Here is a 20,223-nt window from a genome sequence, read left to right as displayed (position 1 = left end):
TATTTCTAGTACAAAGTATTGTTGTTTCATGTACTTAAAGACTCAACGATTTACAGTGAGCAAAGTACGGGGCACCGAATGGGGTAATCAAACTCAATTTTGTGTACACAAAATTGAATTCTGTCATATAACAAAATCTATTTTGTCGTATAAATTTATGTTATACATACTTTTTTTATGATCATTTCAATTTTGTAATGACAAAATTCATTTTTGTAGAGAAAATAGTATTCAAATATCAACTGTTTTGCGTAGAAAATTGACTTTTGTTACCTGATATGGAAATTAAATAACAAAAGTCAATTTTGTGAGTCAAAATTGAAATTGTATGCAAAATGTTGATTAAATTAGTTAGCATCCTGTGATTTTATAATTATAATTATTTTTTTGCGGGGACAGATGTGAAAATTTAACACAAAAGTCAATTTTGTGTCACATAAGTCAATTTTGTATGCAATTTGGTTTACAGAATCATTCGGATATGCAAATGCATTCTATTCTCTCATCACGATTTTGTAAGAAGCCTCTTATGGGACATGGTAACCACAGGTCTCGCATGTTTCCGAATACTTCGAGCAAGGGAATAGCATTTGATTGGTGCGCTATTCTGCAAAAGTAAGTATAATACCTAATAAAGTATATATGTCAGATTTAGGACATTTTGTACAATATTGATTATTCTAATATGACGTCCTTCTTTGCCAGCACTCCACAGTATTGTAGAACTGCCTAATTTCGGTCTTGTAATCTGATGCTTTGTAACATTTATCACTTTAAAAAATTGTCAAGCATCTGTAAATCTATATATTTAGAAATAGCCCAAGCCAAGGCCTTCAGGATGCAGTAAAAATTTTCTGGAATAAAATTACCCACAGCATATAGGGTTACCATAGAAACCATGCAAAAGTATGCGAAAATTTGCAAAAAAGTTCATAAAATCAGGTTTAAAAATATCAAATTTCCCGCAAAATATCTGAAATTTTTATTTCAATCCCTGAAACTGTTCAAACTTTTCCCTTCAAAAACCCCTTCCTCATATGGGCATCGCCGGTTAGATTTTGAGCTATTTCACTTTGTAATCCACTTATTAAATTTAGCATGGTAAAAAATTGACTTACTTTCACTTTCACAATGAAGTCAAATTGTCATTGAAAAAAAGCCCCTTCAACATTGAAAATATATAAAACATTGCAAAATACTTTTAAAAGTCCCCTTTTTTCAGAAAATGTTTTATCAACAATAGATTCTTCATTTTTAATCACTAAAGCAACCACCGTTTTCCATTTATGTCATTTTTCATCCCTAGCCAAAAGTGCGAAACTAAACTAAACTGTGGAGTGCTGGCTTTGGCGTAATCCGGGTAATGGAAGATATGGATCCTGATCGTCAAATCTGCCCGACTTTGGTCCAAGCGTTTATGCTCATCACCCATATGATATGTCCTTGCTCGAAGTAATCAGAAACCTGCGTCTGCGAGACCCGCGGTTACTAAATTCAATGAGAAACCTTACAATATCGTGATGAGAGAAATCGTTTGCTTATCCGAAGGATTCTGTAAACTAATTTGCATACAAAATTGACTTTTGTGACATTTAAGTGAATTTTGTGTTAAATTGCATGCAAAGGTGATTTTGTTATGACAAAATTAAATATTTCTCAGTTTTGTATGCAAAGTAGCTCACAGAATCAAAACTAAACTAATTTTCATACACTTTGTTACCACCCAATATTCAAATTAGGTAATAAAAGTAAAGTCTGTGATACAAAAGTGAATTTTGTCATGACAAAAGTAACTTTTGTCCACTGGAAGATTACTTTGTATGACAAAATTTGAATTTGTAGTATGTTATAAATTTTGTTAATCTGAACTCATTTTTGCTGAACAAAACTCACTTTTTTCTGCATGTACAAAATTGAATTTTGAGTACAAAACCACAAGAGTCCCATTCAGCGCCACGTAGTAATATAGTTGACTTCGGGAATATAGCTGGTCTTCCCATAATTGAATGGCCATAACCTGATAAAATTTCTTAAGCCCTGTTGACACTATCAGACTTTTCTTGGTGGAAGATCTTTGAAGCTTTCTTGATAGTATCCACTCTCAAAGAAAACTTTGATCAAAAACTTAGAAGGACTTGGAGTTGAATTTCATCCTATTTTTCTTGAAACTTGGACGGACTTTGATGGGAATTGACAAATCTGAGTTGAGCTTTGCAATGATGCGAAAACTTTCTGGGGCTAATGAAATGATTGTGGATATAACAAAGTTCAGAACAGAGAACCTATCTGGAATAGCAAAGTAAAAGGGTAAGGTGACAAAGATAATAGTCCAGCAAAATTTCTCCTTCTTCTTTTCAAAATGGTTAAACACAAAGGCAAAAGGAAGTTGTAATAAAGTCTTTCTCTGAGAATAGAGCTATTTTGTGTTTGTAAACACTGACTCCCACATTTTCTTTGACTAATACCCATCAAAAACTTAATAGTGTCAACATATGACTTTGACCAAGAAAACTTGACTCAAGGGAAACTTGGGCTTAGGTAGGAAACTGGACAATTACCAAGGAAATTCATCTGATGTTTCATATATGTTTGATAGAAAGTTTTAATCTCTGTAAATCTCAAGGAAGTTAATCGGGTGAATGTTATTTAATAAAGGGAAGACCAACTTTATTCGTCTGAATATAGCTGAAATATTGCTGCTCGGACGTTAAACCCCAACAAACAAACATATTCCATGAAGTTAACTATAGTACTCGCTGTAATGCGCTTATCTTTTAGAATCTACAAATTTTCTTGTTTTGGACTAGAATCGTGTCAGTTCATATTAAATTGGGATTTCAACTCCTTAAAAAAGAACATTTTGAAAGAAGTTTGACTTTATAGTGTCACGTTTTTATATTATTACTTTTTTCGCTAAGTTGTTACTGACTCGTTTGTCATTTGACGTAGCATCAGGACTTGTGTTATTTAAGTTTCTAATCCATTATTTTGAAATCCGATTAAGTGTTTTAAGCAAATAAGCATACATCTTCGTTTAATCAGTTTTATTTTCCTATCATAAAGTTGATAGAAGGGAACACTGATTGATAAAGTAAAAATATTTCAAGTAATTCGTTTGCTCGTTAGATTTACGGTCTTAATCAAACTACAGCTATGCATTGCGTTAAAAATGATTTACGAGAAGATCGAATCACCGTTTTACGTCCGTATTTGTGCCAAGATCAAAGGAATCTCTAACAGAACTTTCACATCCATTTTGACATAGAAAAATAATTTGTAAGGAAGAATGATCCGTTTCTTACACGTTCTTTGTGATTATATAAGACGGTTAGAACAACGTGCGCTTTAAGATGTGAGTTCTGTCACTGAGTTGAAAGTTTTCATCCGTCTTACTAATCTTTCGGACACAATAGTTCGAAAAAAAAATGATAATGAATTTCGGCTTTTCCATGAAGGCTTCAGTACAGGCTACAAAAGTTCTGAGTTTGTACTATTATGTTTTAAAATTCAATTGTATTACCAATTTCTGTCTTAGAACTTAATACAACATACTGATATTCTCTGACCAAGTAATTTTCAAGTTTTGTGGCGTCTATATATGCCTGTACTAATACTTTTAAGATGCTCCATGGTTTCAGCAGTTCAGAACTCAATGTCTTCAGGTGATACGTGGCAAAGGTTACAACTTCTTGTTCTGCTGAATGATGTAGTAGTACGTTATATGTTATATCGGTCTATTCAATCTGGAACCTACGCTCGTAGATTTAATGTAATAAAATAATCAAAGCCACAACCAAAATAAAGAAAAAAAAAATGAAAAACAGTGACAGGGAAATCAATCAATCGGAACTACTCGGTCATTTCGTCTACACTGAATAATAACGTTTTTCTTTTGTATAACTAAAAAGTCTGAGGTGTTCCGATCGGGAAATCAGTTAGATACGACTTTCAACCTCAATATTTAAAAAAAAGTTTGATACTACTGTAAATTGTTTTATTCAATATAAGTTGGAATTTTTATAACTATTTTTACTATCACCATTATGAGTTCAGAGGTTTCACACAGTTATTTTGCGTGCATGGGTGTAATTATAATTTTAATTTTTAGCAAGTCGTCAGCCTGGAGAAACAATCCTGCTTATATCGTCTTTTTGGCGCAAGATGTCTGAATGTTTTGCCACTAGACCATTTCATTAAAAAATGAAGGAGAATAAAATTTTAAAAAGCTGTAGTCGGTATAGCAAACATGTATACAAATCAGAATGCATTGAACTATGCAACCGGAATCACAGGGTCCTTCAGGAGACAATTTTTTTTTCTTCTGCGGGGACTCCCTATTGTAGGTTAGCTTAGCTCTTCTATCAATAAAATATATACTTGATCCACAAGAAATATCATTTTATTATACCGAAAAGTATATCATGTGTGATTTTTTGTTTGAAGCTCGCTAAATCGCCATTTCCAAGATAGTGACCCTCTGTCGTTATACACATGAAAGTATTAAGAATCTTATTGACTTATATACACATGAATATGATCAGACGTTTAGATAAAATAGTACCTTCAAGGTGAAATAGTTAAAGTAAACATATCAAGAAAGAGATTCCATACTAATTTGATCTTTAAGTAAATAAGTGTAGTTTTATTTTTAGGTAGAAATAATTGATCCACTGAAATGAACGCCCTGAAGACAGACTTTACACGTGCTACGTCGAAAAATATGACCGCCATTAATTAAAATAAAACATATCGGTCAGACAGCAGTTTTTCACATATTTCTCCAAAACCGTTAGGTTTATCAAATTCTTACACAAGGGTAAAAGTGTTAGCATGATGAAATATAACTGTGGTCAAATTTTGGGGAAAATATGTTGACCCATGTTGGAGTTATTGCCTTTTTGACACTTTTATGCTGTCTTTGCCGTCATTATTTAAAAAATCTTCTCTGAAACGACTTTTCAGAATCAAATGAAACTTGGTAAGATTGTTCCTTTGGGTATTCTTCACAAACTGATTGCTTAGAATTTTTGAAACGCCCAAAAAAGGCCACTGTTACTAAAAATAGGACATGGGTGTCAAAAGACAGTTTGTTGCAAATAACTAAAAACCGTTGAATTTAGCAAAATTCTGACGGAGGGTAATTTATTTCACCATCAGAAGATGGACCTATGGCGACTTTTCAAAATGATTTGTCAGATGTAGGAGTTATGGCCCCTGAAACAGATTTTTTTGTCGTTTTTCACGTGTGCGACTTTGGAAATCTTCTATTCTGTAACCATGCGACATATTTTAATGAAGGTTGGCATAGTTGTTCAATAGGGCATCCTGTACAAACTGACCGTTTAAAACTTTAAATATTTCATTGATCAAAAAACATGACCGTCGTTTTTAAAAAGTAGAACATAGGGGTCGAAATGCTTTTTGCTATTTTTTCCTCAACTATAGAAGATTAGTGTTTGTTTGTTGGGGTTTAACGTCCGAGCAGCAATATTTCAGCTATATTCAGACGATGAACATGAAATTGATGATAAAATGAACATGAAATGATGATGAAATGAAAAAGGGATGGGACACAAGGACAATGGGGTCGACACTGGAAATAGGGAGAGATGGGTAGGGTCGGGCAATTTAGCCTCCTGTGGCGGAGCCTATGGTTCCTACTCCGGGAGAATACCACAGTAAGGTTCTTTAACGTGCGAGGAACGTGGCATCTTTCCCAACACGGTGCACCAGTATGGTTTGCGGTCAGGTTTTCCGTATTATAGCCTGACAACCCCAGCATGTAACACGCCAGGGGTACCCCATTCAACCACCTGGGACACACATCCCAGTTGCTCTATGGGCAGAGCGCCCTAGCCCCCGGCTAGGGTTCTAACACTATTTAGTCGCCGTTTACGACAAGCTTAGCGCTGCTGCAAGCCTATTCTTTTAACACCCGGACCTGCACGGGGCTAGAAGATTAGTGAAGATGAAAGCTACTCATAAATAAACATGATTTGACCGGCAGTATTGCAATTTTTGCGACCATGTAGATTGAATATTGAGGCTTGGTCCTTTCTCCCAGTTTTAGTGGAGTCCGTTGCTTATTTATTTTAATCATTTCGTGCTCTTTGGTGTGTGTGCCTATTTTCTTGGTCTAGTCGTCGTCTCTGGATTAAGGGCCGGATCCAGACACTTTGAAAGGGGGTGTGCTAGGACATTATTAATTAATTTTTTGTTAATTTTACAAATTTTCTAATAAAAAGCGGATGTGCCAACCCCTGTACCACCACTATAGATCTGCCACTGAGATTATGCGTTCGAATCCTGATTCCTTTGATTTCCCTCCATCGTCCGGGTATATATACTGATCAGTTGTAAAGTGGCGCCATGAGCTTCTTTGGGTGCATTGGTATTGCTCTTTAAAAACAATCATCAAAGTCCCTCCGCGTTTTGTTTGATTTGTTGTTGTTTCTTTATTCGGTGACCTTTATGCGAGAATTTCGTTTAATTTCATCTTATCGCGTATTGATTTTGCGTAAGTGCAAGTTTTTGTAAGAATCAGGGAAAATGGGAAAAATCAGAAACATGCATCTCAAAAACCCACCGATCTGACAATATGATTCCACCCAAGGATGCTTTCTCTCTTTTAATACCATTATTTGATCTCTTCAATCTCTGGATTTGTTCAGAAATTTTTCAATAGAATGTTAGAAAAATGATGTTTTTGACAGAGTTATCTGCCCTTGAAGTATTTTAATTTCAGTGAATTTCAATGAAATTATAACTCAGTTTACCAAAATGGTATGTAGAATTATTTCTTTGATTCTGATGGTGCAAATAGTCAAAGTAAACTTCTAAAAAAATGGTGTTTTATTTCATACCATGTTTCACCCACTGCCTGGTCCTTACAGAGACTGACACTCATAATGTAGTTTGATCATAAAATGACAAGATCATTGAATATTTCAAAATTAACTTCCTCACAGGAAATCAAAGTTTGGAAAGGTACTTACCACCCTTTGAAAACGAATGAAGCTAAATATCAAATTACATCTGTGTTTACATGTGAAGGTCACAATTTTATCAAGTTTTTTTAAGTGTTTGGATAAAATTTGATGAGGGTGATTTTAACGCGCGGAGTTATTAAAAAAATCTCTATGTGAGTTTATGGAATTTTGTACAATACCTGGATAATCGCAGCGATCATGAAATGAACTAACTCATCTATTAGTCGGATGACGGCAATTTGAAATGGACATTGCTAACCAAAGAATGTGTATTGGAAAGTAAATAAAATAATGCCTCAAACACTATGGAAAGCGTCATAACGGGTAGACAAAACTGACATGATTAATCATACCTGCAATCTGTGATCTCTGGCCTCTCTAAATGGTATTCAAATAGTCCCATAGGATATATTTTGTATTTTGATACAAAATTGAAAAGGAAATGTTACTAAGTTTAGTGATCTTGGCGGATTGTTATTAGTTGCAAGTATACAATTTTAGTTCTTGTCGATGGAATTGATTTTATAGCGCAATTGAAAACAGAAATAAAAAGAATCGACCTAGACCACCTCAGCTTGTAGTGGGTTTTGCGCTTTTAATGCCTAAACATTATAGAGGAAAATGTATTATTTCTCCAATGGATCTATTTCTTATGTATCAGGGTGAGTTAATTTTGACGTACGTACTTATACCATAAATTGGTAACTTTTTTGTGTATTTGTTTTTATTTGCTGTTATCTATCATTTGAATGGGTATAGCAATCCTTATAAAAATATAACACGCAAAAGAGCGAGAAGGGCATGTGTTCCATGCGTTTTAAAGTAATCTTGTCAAACCATTCCTAAGGTGTATGTGGTGTGATTGAAATAAAATATTTTCCAGGTCCAGATTTGGGACGTCCTAGTTCTTTACAAAAGTGAGCGTAAATACTTCAGCAAGGAATTCGTAGAAAAGATACAAATAAACAAAGAAATCGGACCTGAATCCGCTGTTTTCATTAATTACGTAAGGCCAAATATTTGCACAAGAGTTAATGCTTTTAAAGTGGATTGTCAACCCTAATAACGTGAGCAATATAATGCTCAGATATCGAAGATATTAAAGAAATGGAAGCCGATAAATTTTCTTTTTAATTCGTCAGTTTATAGACAAACATTACCAATCCCAATGATAATGTGCACAAGGCTCTCACCCTTGTCGTCTGTTTGTGGTGTTAAGTCAACCCATGCTCTTCAGTTTTCTAGGCTAATATCTATAACAACCTACCACATGTCAGATGAATCCTTGCTAAGGTCTTGCAAGACGGTTTAAATTGACAATCTACTTAGGGGTAAGCTTGTTACTAACAAAGACGATCTACTGGTATCTATCTTATATTTATTTGGCGTTCAAATTAACTATAAAAAGCAAAACAAAAGCAAAACAAAAAAGCCAAAACAAAAACAAAAACACCCCCCCCCCAAAAAAAAACAAAAAAAAACAAAAAAAAACAAAAAAAAAAAATAAAACGGGACAAAGTAATAAATACATTGTGTAACCCAAAGTTTATTCGTATATAATGACGGTATGAATATAGTAGTAATTTTGTTTTATTAGCAACCTAGATACAAATGCATCTTGCTCCACGTAAAGCATGCACTTGAATTGAATTGCCGATTAGATAAGATGGAGTCGTATTATTGTAACCAAAGTTATAACTGAAAAAAGCCAGTTTAGGTTCCGTCATTGTTTAAAAGGGCGAATGTTTTTTTTTTTAATTCCATTATTGTCGTCAATGGGGGAAAAGTACCGTTCAGTCAATTATCGAGCAACACTTGAAGTTTTCTATCAGATATTTCGCAAATGAACGCATGGTTTTCTTTTGTGCTCAAATCAGTACCCGTCTTCGCTAATTTGTTTTTTTCTGTATGATGTTGTTTTCTACACATCAACACTAGATGGGATCCGATTGTCGGACTAGAGTATACTTGTCTGAAAACTTGAACTTTGCCTATACCACATGTGTGAAGGCAACAAGTCCTCTGGTAGAGAAACAAACATCCAATTTAATTTGCACTCGTGGTTTTTTTGCAATCGTTTTTGCAATGCAGTGTGGGTAGAAGTTCACTTTATGGTCACTTATATCAAATTGGTTGTGATGGAATATTGAAGGCTCTGAAAACAAATACCAAAATAAAGTTATTTTTATTGTAACATTATTGCAGTTCGTAATGAGATACTTGATATAGAGTCTCCATAATGGCGTCATTACCGATAAGTCGATAAAAATTGCAATTTACTTGATTATTTCTGCAGTCAATAGGTTTTTTTGTACATTCTATAGTAAAACACCATCATATTGTTTGAGATTACAGCCGAAAACTGAGAGAGTATAGAAATCCACTAAATCAGAATTTCAAACAGTACTACGATAGTTAAGTGAGGAATTAAGACTCTCATGTTCCAAGGTACTTGTAAACATCTGCCATAAAACATAGTTAACGTACCTGTTTCATGAAAACAAGCAGACAAAAAAATAAAAAATAAAAATAAAAATAGACCGAAACTTTCGGGAAAATAGGATAATTCTATTTCTGAAAATTCCTACTTCCTTTTCCGGTACTCTTCATAGTACGCGCTACCAGCGGTCTTGTATTATAGACAAACAGAAAAGACGATAAGAATTCAGAAATATTTCTTGACGTATCTCCTGCGTTACGAGATCGACATTCAACAAACAACCTTTTTATATTGCCTAACTTTATACCCTCAGGTTAATCTTGTTTGGTCATTTCACTGTCACGCAGATTGCCAGTCCATCGCACTTAAAATCAATCATTTGTATCTTTTTGTATAACTGCCTACTTTTTTCTCTCCATGCTGTCATCTCTCAAACCAAATTAATATCCTGTGTCACGAGAATGACAGAGAAGACAACAAAAAGAATGAGATAATAGACATTAAGATTTCTACAGAGTAAATTGGAGAACAAGATACAAGCATATTAATCCCTTTTCCGAGTGTTGCCCGAAGTTTGGTTCTCTATAGATGGACCCCTAAGCGTCTGTTTTTTTTTTTAGTTGACCACACAAGAATCATTTGAATTATTTCAAGTTGCCCAAAGTTTCGGGTAACCTTTCCTAACAAACTGCTTCTGGTTTAAGGTTCACCATTTTCCTTTCATCACTATGGTTCTTTTAAATAGATACCTAAAAGATCAACCAGTATATAGGTGTTTAGAGGTGTTCTATGCAAAATTTCCAGATGGTTCAACGAGACCACTCACGTAAAAGTGATATAAAGATTTAGATATCAGTCTATCAAAAAAAAAATACTACAAATTGTAGTCATGTTTTGAATATTCATATATAAGTATGATTTAAATGAGGTATTGACACAAGTTAAAAGTACAATAGATGATAGCATATGAAAAGAAGTCAAAGGATTGCCAAAATATGCCTGCGCCTACCTCTGAAAATGGTTAAACCTCTGATATAGAACAACAACCTGCTAACAAAAGCAATTTGACCTATCCACAACCTGTTTAAGGAGCTATGAATACGAATGAAGATACATATTAAGTTAAACGGCTATTTTATGAATAAACCTATGAATAGCAGGTCACAACAATTTTAATTTCATTTTAATATCTCGACTTTTACCAAATTAGGAGTAATTTATAGTAGCTAAACTGGCTTTAAAATTTGTGAGTGTACGCGTAGATTTGTTCATCTGTGAATGACAAAAGTATATACATGTTATTCTGATTAACTAAACATCTAGTTTAATTTACAAGGCTCATGAAATTCCATATTCAATTATGTTTATGCGGAAGATATAAATCATTTGCAACACGAGATCACTTAGTGAAAGCATGGCATCGGAGGATGTTTGCGATGCTTGCTGTTGGTTAACACTAGTACCTTCAATTAAATTAAATTGCAATTCACCCCTGAAAAACAACACCAACATCTTCAAAATTACGAAAACGGTAAACGCAATATACTGCAACAGTAATATATTTTTACGAATAGATTCAAAGAAAATTTTAGAAGCGGGAGTCTTTTTTGATTATATCACTTGCCTTTCAAAATTGTATGGAACAGAAGCGTAATATTTGTTTTATTAATTTTCACGTGTTGGCGGATCGAACAAAAATAATGTAAGCAAATAATATTGAGTTGTCATATTGACCAACACAGGGAAACATTAATGCCTCCTGAGTGAAATTTCTGTTATTTCATAATTCATATTTTAAAATTTCATACCAATGCCTCAAAAATTATTCTTTCGAATTTAAATTTAGGAAACTTATGTAATTACTATCAAAAAAGTTCATAAAGTGTGTAGCTTGCAATTATCGATATCTAATTTAATTTTTTAGCGACTGGACTATCTTTTGCTTTTAGAACCGACCACCTGTTTTAAAAGTCAACGTATCTTATCGACAGACAAGGTCATAGTTAATTGAGGTAACATCGTGTCAAGTTTATTTCGATAACCGCATTCAATACAGTGATTGTAAGATAATCATTATTCGCAGCTACTTGATACAACTTTGTGAACTCGGAAATTACTAGGCAAATTTTAAATTATTCGTGGTTGAAGTAGTTGTAGAATGGGACATTTTCATTAAAGGCTTTTTACAGATGTTTGCAGAAGCGGGAGATAAACAGAATACTTCTAACTTGATATGAAATCAATTCTGAAATGTACATCAAATCATATAGAATGAAGTGTGATGGGAACGTTCAGAGATCAAAACATAAATAGTTTTATTTTTTGTCGGATTTTATCAAGCAATAAAAGGTACGTGAATCGTGTAGTATTTCAAATGATTTTTTTCTCTCATGTCACACTTTCGTGATTTCAACAAGACTTCTACCTTTGTGCGAAAAACACAAAACAAGATACCCACTAATCGCTCTCTGAAATGCAACAATAAGGTATTAACACTACCAGTTTATGGTTAGCAAAGCATATTTTTTTTAATGTTGATACGTTTCGTTCTTTATATGTATACAAAGTCAACGCCAAAAGGTTTAAGCAATTTAAAACGCACAACGCGCTAAATAATACAACGTGTTTACCGGTTCGTTGACCTTCGTATTTCATTAGTCACATTTTAATTTCATTCACTTCTTCAATCTTATGGAATGTTTACAGAACTGACGCAGTAGCTTTTGTACAAATGTTTTACCGCCGGATATAAACCACTTCCTCAATTTGTACCAAAACAAGTTCATTTTGCATACATGTATAAGGGTATGATCAGAGTATTGTTGAGACATGCAGCATCCTGGCCAATTTTATTTTGCTGATTAAAAATCTAGCTGATTCTTCATGTCGGAAGCAATTTAAGGGGGTATAGACTACTCCAGAAATGCTAGAGGTTGTCTGGCAAGCTATTTTCTGACTTGGTGCCTGGAGGAACAGAATTCCAACCTCTTAAGTTGTAGGTGTAGTGGGTAGACTTACGGTAAGGGACTCAACTGTTACAAATCATTGGAACGTTTGTATTCAGCATTTTACATTAACCTCATGTAAGCTTCAAACTAACTTGGATTTATTTTATATTGTTTCAAATGAAAGCTTGAAAGGTTTTAGTGAAATTGAATATGATACAAACATATCACTGATTTTAAGAGTTGTGTCCCTTACCCCGGGCCTTCCTCCTTAAGGACCATACATTAAGCAATTGACAAACCGAAAAAACTACATGGTGGGCTCTCCCACCAACAGTGTGAGATGAACTAAACAAACAATATAGTTTCCACTCCCGTCTTATCATAAAAACTATCTGTCAACTGAAGCAATAACTATTTAATGTCATATAAAAATCATGTATACAGTTCAATTATATTACACATTATGGTGCTCACAGAACTCAGAATTACTACATGTTGACAGGTTTTTACCGGCGGATATGTTTTTTTTTCAGAAGTAAGATTAGAGAATCGTAAGAGTTTGTAATGGATTTCAATTTTTTCCACAATCATCAAGAAATTACGTACTTGAAACAAGTGCTTTTTATGCCAAAAGAATCTGTGAACCGCATTGATGGTCTCGTAGCGTGTTCGCGACAGGGCGGGGAGGCTGGGGTTGTTTGTTCGATCCTCGTCAAGATCACACCAAAGTCAGTAGTCACTAACATGTCGCATATATAACTTAAAGTAGAGAGACCCGAGTGAATGAGTCAGAAAAAAAGTGTCCGAGTTGGGTGACATGCTTTAACATGAGGCTTGTTGGATAGTAGGGATAGTCTAGTACAATAAAAATCCGACTTAGCCTGTCGGACAATGTAGGGTCTGCTCGATTGATCAAAGGACCTGAAATGCATGCAGTTGTCTAAAACTATACAAGGCTACGTGCTATGGGTCAAAAACTAAAAAAAGGTACATGCTATTGGTCTAAAACTATACGAGGTACGTGCTATGGGTCGAAAACTATACGAGGTATGTGCTATGGATCTAAAACTACGAGGTACATATGCAATAGAAGTCAATACAATAGCAGTGGCGGATCCAGGGGGAGGATGAAGGTTGATGGCATCCTCCTTTTTATCGGAAAATTGTTATTTCCATGTGTAAAGTTGACAAAAAATTACAAATAATATCCTAGTACCCCCCTTTTTCTGAGGAACCCCAGTTGGCAGCCCTCCCTTTCAAAGTGTCTGGATCTGCCCGTGAATAGGTATAAAACTATACAAGGTACGTTTTTAACAGTTTAACACAAAACTATATAGTTTTTAGCTTCCAAATTCTTGAAAGAAGAAAAAATTAGCTGTGTGAGTTTTGTATTAGGTTCTGACCTCAGCCGTAATTACTGATAGAATGGCAGTTAATTAGCAGAATATCTCTATAGTTAAATACTTAAAACGTATGTGAGTCTGAGAACTAGAAAAAGCAATTCCATATCGTTAATGAGCATGTGAAAAAAAATACCTGGAAAAAAAAACTCGCCATATGTTTCAATATGATTTAAACCGTCAAATATTACACTATGAAGTCACGATCTCAAATTAAAAAAAAAAAGATATATTAAAATAATAAATCAATGTTATCAAAATTTTCAAATCACGAATCGATGGAACGATTCAACCCAACTAGGGTCTCTGTTATAGTCCACGAAGATAACGTCGACATTTTTATTAAATTTACCAAGGGATTGATGTGAAACTTGTATTCAATGTCTGATGTTATCTTCGTGGTTATGGAGATTCCATTACTTGGTCACTCCAGTGACCAGTTTAGATGTCAATAATGTCAATAAACAAAATGTCAAAATGTTATTCAAACTACGAAATTGTGTTTTTGTCAAGTACAGGATAATTTTGATAAATGACTTCACAAATAGATATGAAAACCATTTCATATTATTTGATTTGCCTTTGGCTCTTCAAGTATAGTTTGATCCGTTTATATAACGTTTAGAATTAAGTTAAATAATTGAGCAAGCTTGTATCAGAGGGATCTAATAAGTAGGTGATTTTAGTGAATTTAGTTTTAGTCCTGCGGCTCTACTGACCTGTTCCAATTGTGTGAAAAAAAAAAAAACAACCAATGTTTCTAACTTAATGTAGAAATTGGAACTTTGGTATTGAGGTAGTATCTTGAATTCTTTTTTTAGACATACATTTTTTGTCTGTACGTCCGTCCGCCAATGATGCATAGTGTTAAATCTTCCGATGATGATGATGTTCCACCCCTTTCCAATAAAAGGGGCGAAACATCATGCACAAATACATATTTTTTGACGGATTAACGCCTTTTATTTGTTTAATCTGCTCGTGTCCTAATGTAGATTTTTTCAAAATAACTTATACTCTTATTTCTTAAATGTTTGAATCATTGGTAGTTATTTATTTCATGGAATTTCTTCAGTCAAAACTGAAATCTAATTTCAATCTTAATCGGGCCCGTAGGCAGAAATTTGTAGTGGATGTTTTTTAGACTCACGACTTTTAAAGTGCTTATTGCTACGAGTGTGTTAATTGAAAAGGATTTTGTTCATCTTCACAGGCGCTCGCCTGAAATAAAAAGTACCTGAAATAGTCGATTTGTTTCTTGCTTGTATTGTTACAAAGGTGCTTTGAACTGTACAAAAAGGGTCCTTCTACGCAAACAATTTTTTTTTTCTTTCAACGTTATATAACATATATATACAAGACACTGTTTAATTTGTATTTTTATGCTTTACAGATTCCGTGCTGGAAGCCTGTCTAGAAGATGGCTTACAATCTAACAATTAACATGACGGACAGGACAGAAATTGGAACCATCTGCGAGAACTGCACGACTCACCAAAATCTAAGCATTGTCACCCCGACGCTTATGATGTCAACTGGCATTCTTGGAAATATCCTCGCTTTGGTCGTGCTTTATACTTCATCAAATGAGGCTAAGAAAACAGTATTCTATACACTTCTAGCTGGATTAGCGTGCACGGATTTAATAGGAATATGCTTAACTAGTCCAGTCGCCATTGTTGTGTATGCCAATAATTTGCAATGGGTTGGCGGCAAACCTTTGTGCTTTTACCATGCGTTTGTGATGATATTCTTTGGTGTTTTAACACCACTGCTTGTGTGTACCATGTCTATTGAACGCGTAATGGCTTTAAGATTCTCATATTTTTACAAGAGAACTGTTACCAAAAGGAAAGCTGCATTTGTTGTTTGTGGTTTATGGATATTTGTTGCTTGTTTCTGCACATTGCCACTTATTGGATTTGGGAGTTATGAACGACAATATCCGGGTTCTTGGTGCTTTTTGAATTACCATAGAGAAAGTCGAACAGACATAGCATATGCGTATTCATTTGCAATTTTGAATATTGTTGTGATATTAATGAATTTGTGTTGTAATATTGTCGTAGTTGTCACTTTGTTGCAAATGAGACGTAAACGGATCATTCAGAATTCGCCATCACTGGACCGCCGCAACGGTGTTCGGAAACAGAAATCTTCCATTAAACGAGAAGTTGAACGAAGTTTGGTTGTGTTTCTTTGTGCAATTACAACAGTATTCACTATATGTTGGCTTCCAATAAATGTAAGTATTCAATCTATCAAGCAACCTTTAAAGACATTTAAAAAAAAAATAGCAAGAAATAACAGAAAACAAGTGAACAAAAAATATGTCTTAATATTTTGTATGATTTGAAAGTACATTTTTAACAATTATGTTACATTATCTATTATTAAGAAGCCTTTAGGCTTGTGCAGTATTTGTATCTCATTTGAATTACAAATGTGTTGTCTGGCGTATGTAACAGTGCAGCTACAATTTAGTTGTTATCACCTGTGCACTTTAAACACGTCATCTGATGTTTCATCGATAATTTTGGTGTTACCATTAAAACATCTAGCTGGACTGTTTCGTTTTTGTTGAGGATCATATGACCGGTTTTTGATTATAATGCATATAGAAGTTTATGACATTTTTCATTAAGTAATGAGAACTATTGATTCAATACTAAATTTCATGAAAAAATGAGTTGCATTTATACATTAAGCAAATGGTGATCCCGGTCTGACATTTTTACCACGATACTAAAAAACAAAGATGCGTGGCGTGACTATTAATGTCACGATCTTGAATCATATGGTTGAAGCTTTTAACGAAATCGATTGATTGATTGATTGATTGTTGGGGTTTAACGTCCGAGCAGCAATATTTCAGCTATATTCAGACGATGAACATGAAGTGGATGATAAAATGAACATGAAATGATGATGAAATGAAAAAAAAAGGATGGGACACAAAGATAATAGGGTCGACAAATTTTGATTGCCACTAGAAAAAGGGAGGGATGGATAAGGTCAGGCAATTTAGCCTCCTGTGGCGGAGCGCAATCGTATCGAATACCACAGCAGGGTTCTTTAACGTGCGAGGAACGTGACATCTTTCCCAACACGGTGCATCACTATGGTTTGCGGTCAGGTTATCCGTATTATAGCCTGACAACCCCAGCATGTAACACGCCAGGGGTACCCCATTCCACCACCTGGGGCACACATCCCAGTTGCTCTGTGGGCAGAGCGCCTAGCCTCCGGCTATGTTTCTGTGCACTATTTAGTCGCCTTTTACGACAAGCTTAGCGCTGCTGCAGGCCTATTCTTATAACACCCGGACCTGTACGGGGTTAACGAAATCGAAAACATCGGTGATATTATAATGTATTATACTTCATACAAAAATCTTGAATTCTGATTGGGTAATGGGTGATGAATTATTTTAGTCTATTCCCTGCGCATCCTTACTTGCACTGCCCCCACTGAACAGTGATTTGTGGATCGATATATCACACCGACGGCAGCGACATATCACACGATATATCACTATCCTCTAGAATATATCACCCTCGACGTCACGATATATCACACTCTCGTATTCACATACTGCCTGTAGTAGGGGGTGTAACGCATCGTATCACACTCACTCTGTAAATATATCACCCTCGACTTCGTCTCGTGTGATACTACAGCGCAACACCCTCTACTAAAGGCAGTATGTGTATAATAGCACGCAGGTCTTAGAATTCGATTCACGTCCGATACATGCCAAATAAACTCCGTACACACTCTTACTCCTACTATTATATACAGTCCGACAAGTATATAAATACGAAATTTTTATATAGTAGTCAGGCTGCATATTTGATATTTGGATGGATCCAGTGATTTACAAAACCAAGGGCATATTTTTCACGAAGAAAAACAAGTGAGAAATATGAGCCCCCTTCCCCATTATCCGCCTTTTCAATGAGTAGTACAAATAATGCACCCCCTCGCATACATATATGTTTCACTATTACAGTGAATAGAATAACTTGTTTGTAGCTGGGTCAGCTCGATTTGTCAAATACTCAAATTCTGAACTATGAATATTTGATCAAATGGACGTTGAAATACCGCATATATCCATTTATTTGTACGTATCCTAAAAACGCATTGCAGACTTCTGTAAGATGGGTCAACTGCAGTGTATAAATTCAGTTTTTTGCTTCCTTTCTTCACAAAAAAGAAAAAACCAGGCTCGTCCCATTATTATTAAATTGTTGCTTGAAAATATAATACATTCTGCATGATTTTAATATCCCCCTTTATTTTACATTTTCCCGGAACAGTGCTGCATAAATCCGCTTATGAAGCATTATTAAACCATCATGTACTGCGATAATAAACAATCATTTGACTAGCAGTTGGATGACGTCCATGAAAAATTATTATTTACACTGTTGTAGGATTATACGTTATGATTCTGCTTTATGACAGTTTTTACCACTTCCAGGTTGTTACACTGGGTAATGAACGCTTCCTAATTGTAATCTCGTATTTTATTTTGACAAAACCATAATGGTGTCATTTTAACCATGTATATTTGGTTTGTTTGTACTTTGTCTTTTGTTTTTATCTTTACCATTTGTTTTTGTCATTGTTATGATGATACTGTTGGTTCATACAAAGTGCGCATCGATGAAAGATGTTTTTTACCAAAAACTTGTGAAATGAACCTGCTTGTTCGAAAATTGTTATCGCCATGCATTTGATTACTAGTATATACCTCCTGCTTTACCAAAATTTTAATAATTAGAATAGTTTCAAGTGAAGATGTGTCTGTTTTGTATGATAATATGACACAGGAAGTTGTATTTGTGGACTTTTTTGTAATATATCTTGAGCGATATATACATGCGTTTCCGTTTTTTGAAGTTATATTTCCTGGTCCACGCTGTATAATAAATACAGTCTCACCTAAGAATCAACCAGTGTCTGTTCAATTTATATTTTTGTCAGCTTTCTCAATGGTGTATATTTAAGAAACGCCATATGTAACAAAAAAAGGTTTGTACATGTAGCACAGACCCCCGTATCAGACAGAATCTCGCCCACCAAGTACTACCACATGTAATAATAAAGGGACGAGGCTCTGTCTAAAACAGGGGCCTGTGGTTAGAAGTTAAGGATTCAGAGATCTGTAAATGGTGAGTCATCTAAACTGTTTCGATTAATTAAATAACTTTCGTGTGATTCCTACTAGTACTTTTTTTTTTTTCATAAATATGAATTCCAGAAAGATGTTCTATAAAAAATTGGAATCGGACAATTCAAACCTAGTAGTTCAAGAAAGTTGAATTGTCAGATTCAAAATTTCAATAAAACAATTATTGTTGAATATGTTAGAATCTTGGTTCTCTTGATTACTCTTTCAGAAAGTTGCTAAAATATTGGACATCCCTTTTTCTTTCTTTTTCTTTTTGTATATTTCTTAGGTGAATCTGTACTTGACGCACTTCCCCTACATATCGTATATAGAAATAACGGTTTTTATCGAAATGTTGTTTTCCTGTAGAAATAAATCACGTACTACAAATAAGTGTGTCATATTCATTCTTTGTAAAGACATATATCCTTTTTAAACTTATTCATAATAATTGTTTTGCTCATATTTTTCAGATTAATGTCCTTGTAAATCAGATTGTCCCAGGCAAAAACAATGCTGCCGATCTTCTAAGTGTTCTAATGGCGGGAATCAACCAGATTCTGGATCCATGGTTATACATTCTCTTGCGACATGCCGGACTATTAAGAATAGCTAAACATATCAAACGATTTCTGTGCAAGGAGCATGTGGAAACGGTGCCACCCTTCACAATCAGCAAACGAGGTAACTGTGATACACTTGACATTGAAGGTGGTGTTGAGGTTAGGGTCATTTGCGACCTCCCACACAATGAACACTGTGAGAGTGACGACAGTATGACGAGTACTTCCCATTTGATACAGGGTAGTCTCGAACCAAATAAACATTTCCTCAGGTCTCTTTCCGTCGGAAACGATATGACAGAAAATCAGTTTGAAAACAAACATTCCGAATCGAACGCACCTTGCAGTAATGGAGTAATACTAACTAACTTTAGTCCAGCAAATGGTAGCAACTGTCAGATAAAACGTATGAAACGATTACATAGTTCCCCAGCCGTCTTTTCTCAACAAACAATGTTATGATGATAAATCCGACATTTCGGTACCTCTTAATTCCAGGCAGCTCTTGACGACCCACATCAATCAAATCTTATCTAATAAAAAGTTTGTTTATATTTTTACAGTGAATGCTTCAGGTAGACCTTTTTATCATTACATCTATCACATATTTTTCATCATGAGGAATTTGATTAAGAAACAAAAAATATGTTTTAACTTTAGGTTAACCTGTAACAAGCTTAAAACGTACGATAATTAGCTGTATT

General features: G+C 34.6%; 1 protein-coding gene across 4 annotated transcripts; it reads left to right on the top strand.

The window, feature by feature from the left end:
• Nucleotides 1-419: 419 nt before the first annotated feature.
• On the top strand, nucleotides 420-20,073 carry LOC148628548 (prostaglandin E2 receptor EP2 subtype-like). 4 transcript variants are annotated; one of them, XM_088589833.1, is made up of 4 exons: nucleotides 6,947-7,651; nucleotides 11,354-11,778; nucleotides 15,171-16,022; nucleotides 19,430-20,073. In XM_088589833.1, the coding sequence occupies exons 3-4, from the start codon at nucleotides 15,198-15,200 to the stop codon at nucleotides 19,979-19,981; spliced, it is 1,377 nt and encodes a 458-aa protein (XP_088445959.1). In that variant the 5' UTR covers nucleotides 6,947-7,651; nucleotides 11,354-11,778; nucleotides 15,171-15,197; the 3' UTR covers nucleotides 19,982-20,073. The 4 variants fall into 4 exon arrangements, with proteins under 4 accessions (XP_088445978.1, XP_088445968.1, XP_088445959.1 ...); XM_088589852.1 differs by lacking the exons at nucleotides 6,947-7,651; nucleotides 11,354-11,778 and adding an exon at nucleotides 420-615; XM_088589842.1 differs by lacking the exon at nucleotides 11,354-11,778 and having other exon boundaries at nucleotides 6,946-7,651.
• Nucleotides 20,074-20,223: the final 150 nt, after the last annotated feature.

Source organism: Perna viridis, chromosome 1 (assembly GCF_037379345.1).
Source record: "Perna viridis isolate PV_CMFRI_1.1 ecotype Kerala chromosome 1, ASM3737934v1, whole genome shotgun sequence".
NCBI lineage: Eukaryota > Metazoa > Mollusca > Bivalvia > Mytilida > Mytilidae > Perna > Perna viridis.
Note: the sequence above shows the minus strand (reverse complement) of the source record. Positions and strands in the feature narration are given on the sequence as shown.

What these genes read in the sequence shown, in the direction of transcription:
- LOC148628548 (XM_088589852.1), top strand. Translation starts at nt 15,198, where the DNA reads ATGGCTTACAATCTAACAATTAACATGACGGACAGGACAGAAATTGGA. An exon ending in TATGTTGGCTTCCAATAAAT is followed by an intron (nt 16,023 to 19,429) that starts GTAAGTATTCAA and finishes CATATTTTTCAG; the next exon opens with ATTAATGTCCTTGTAAATCA.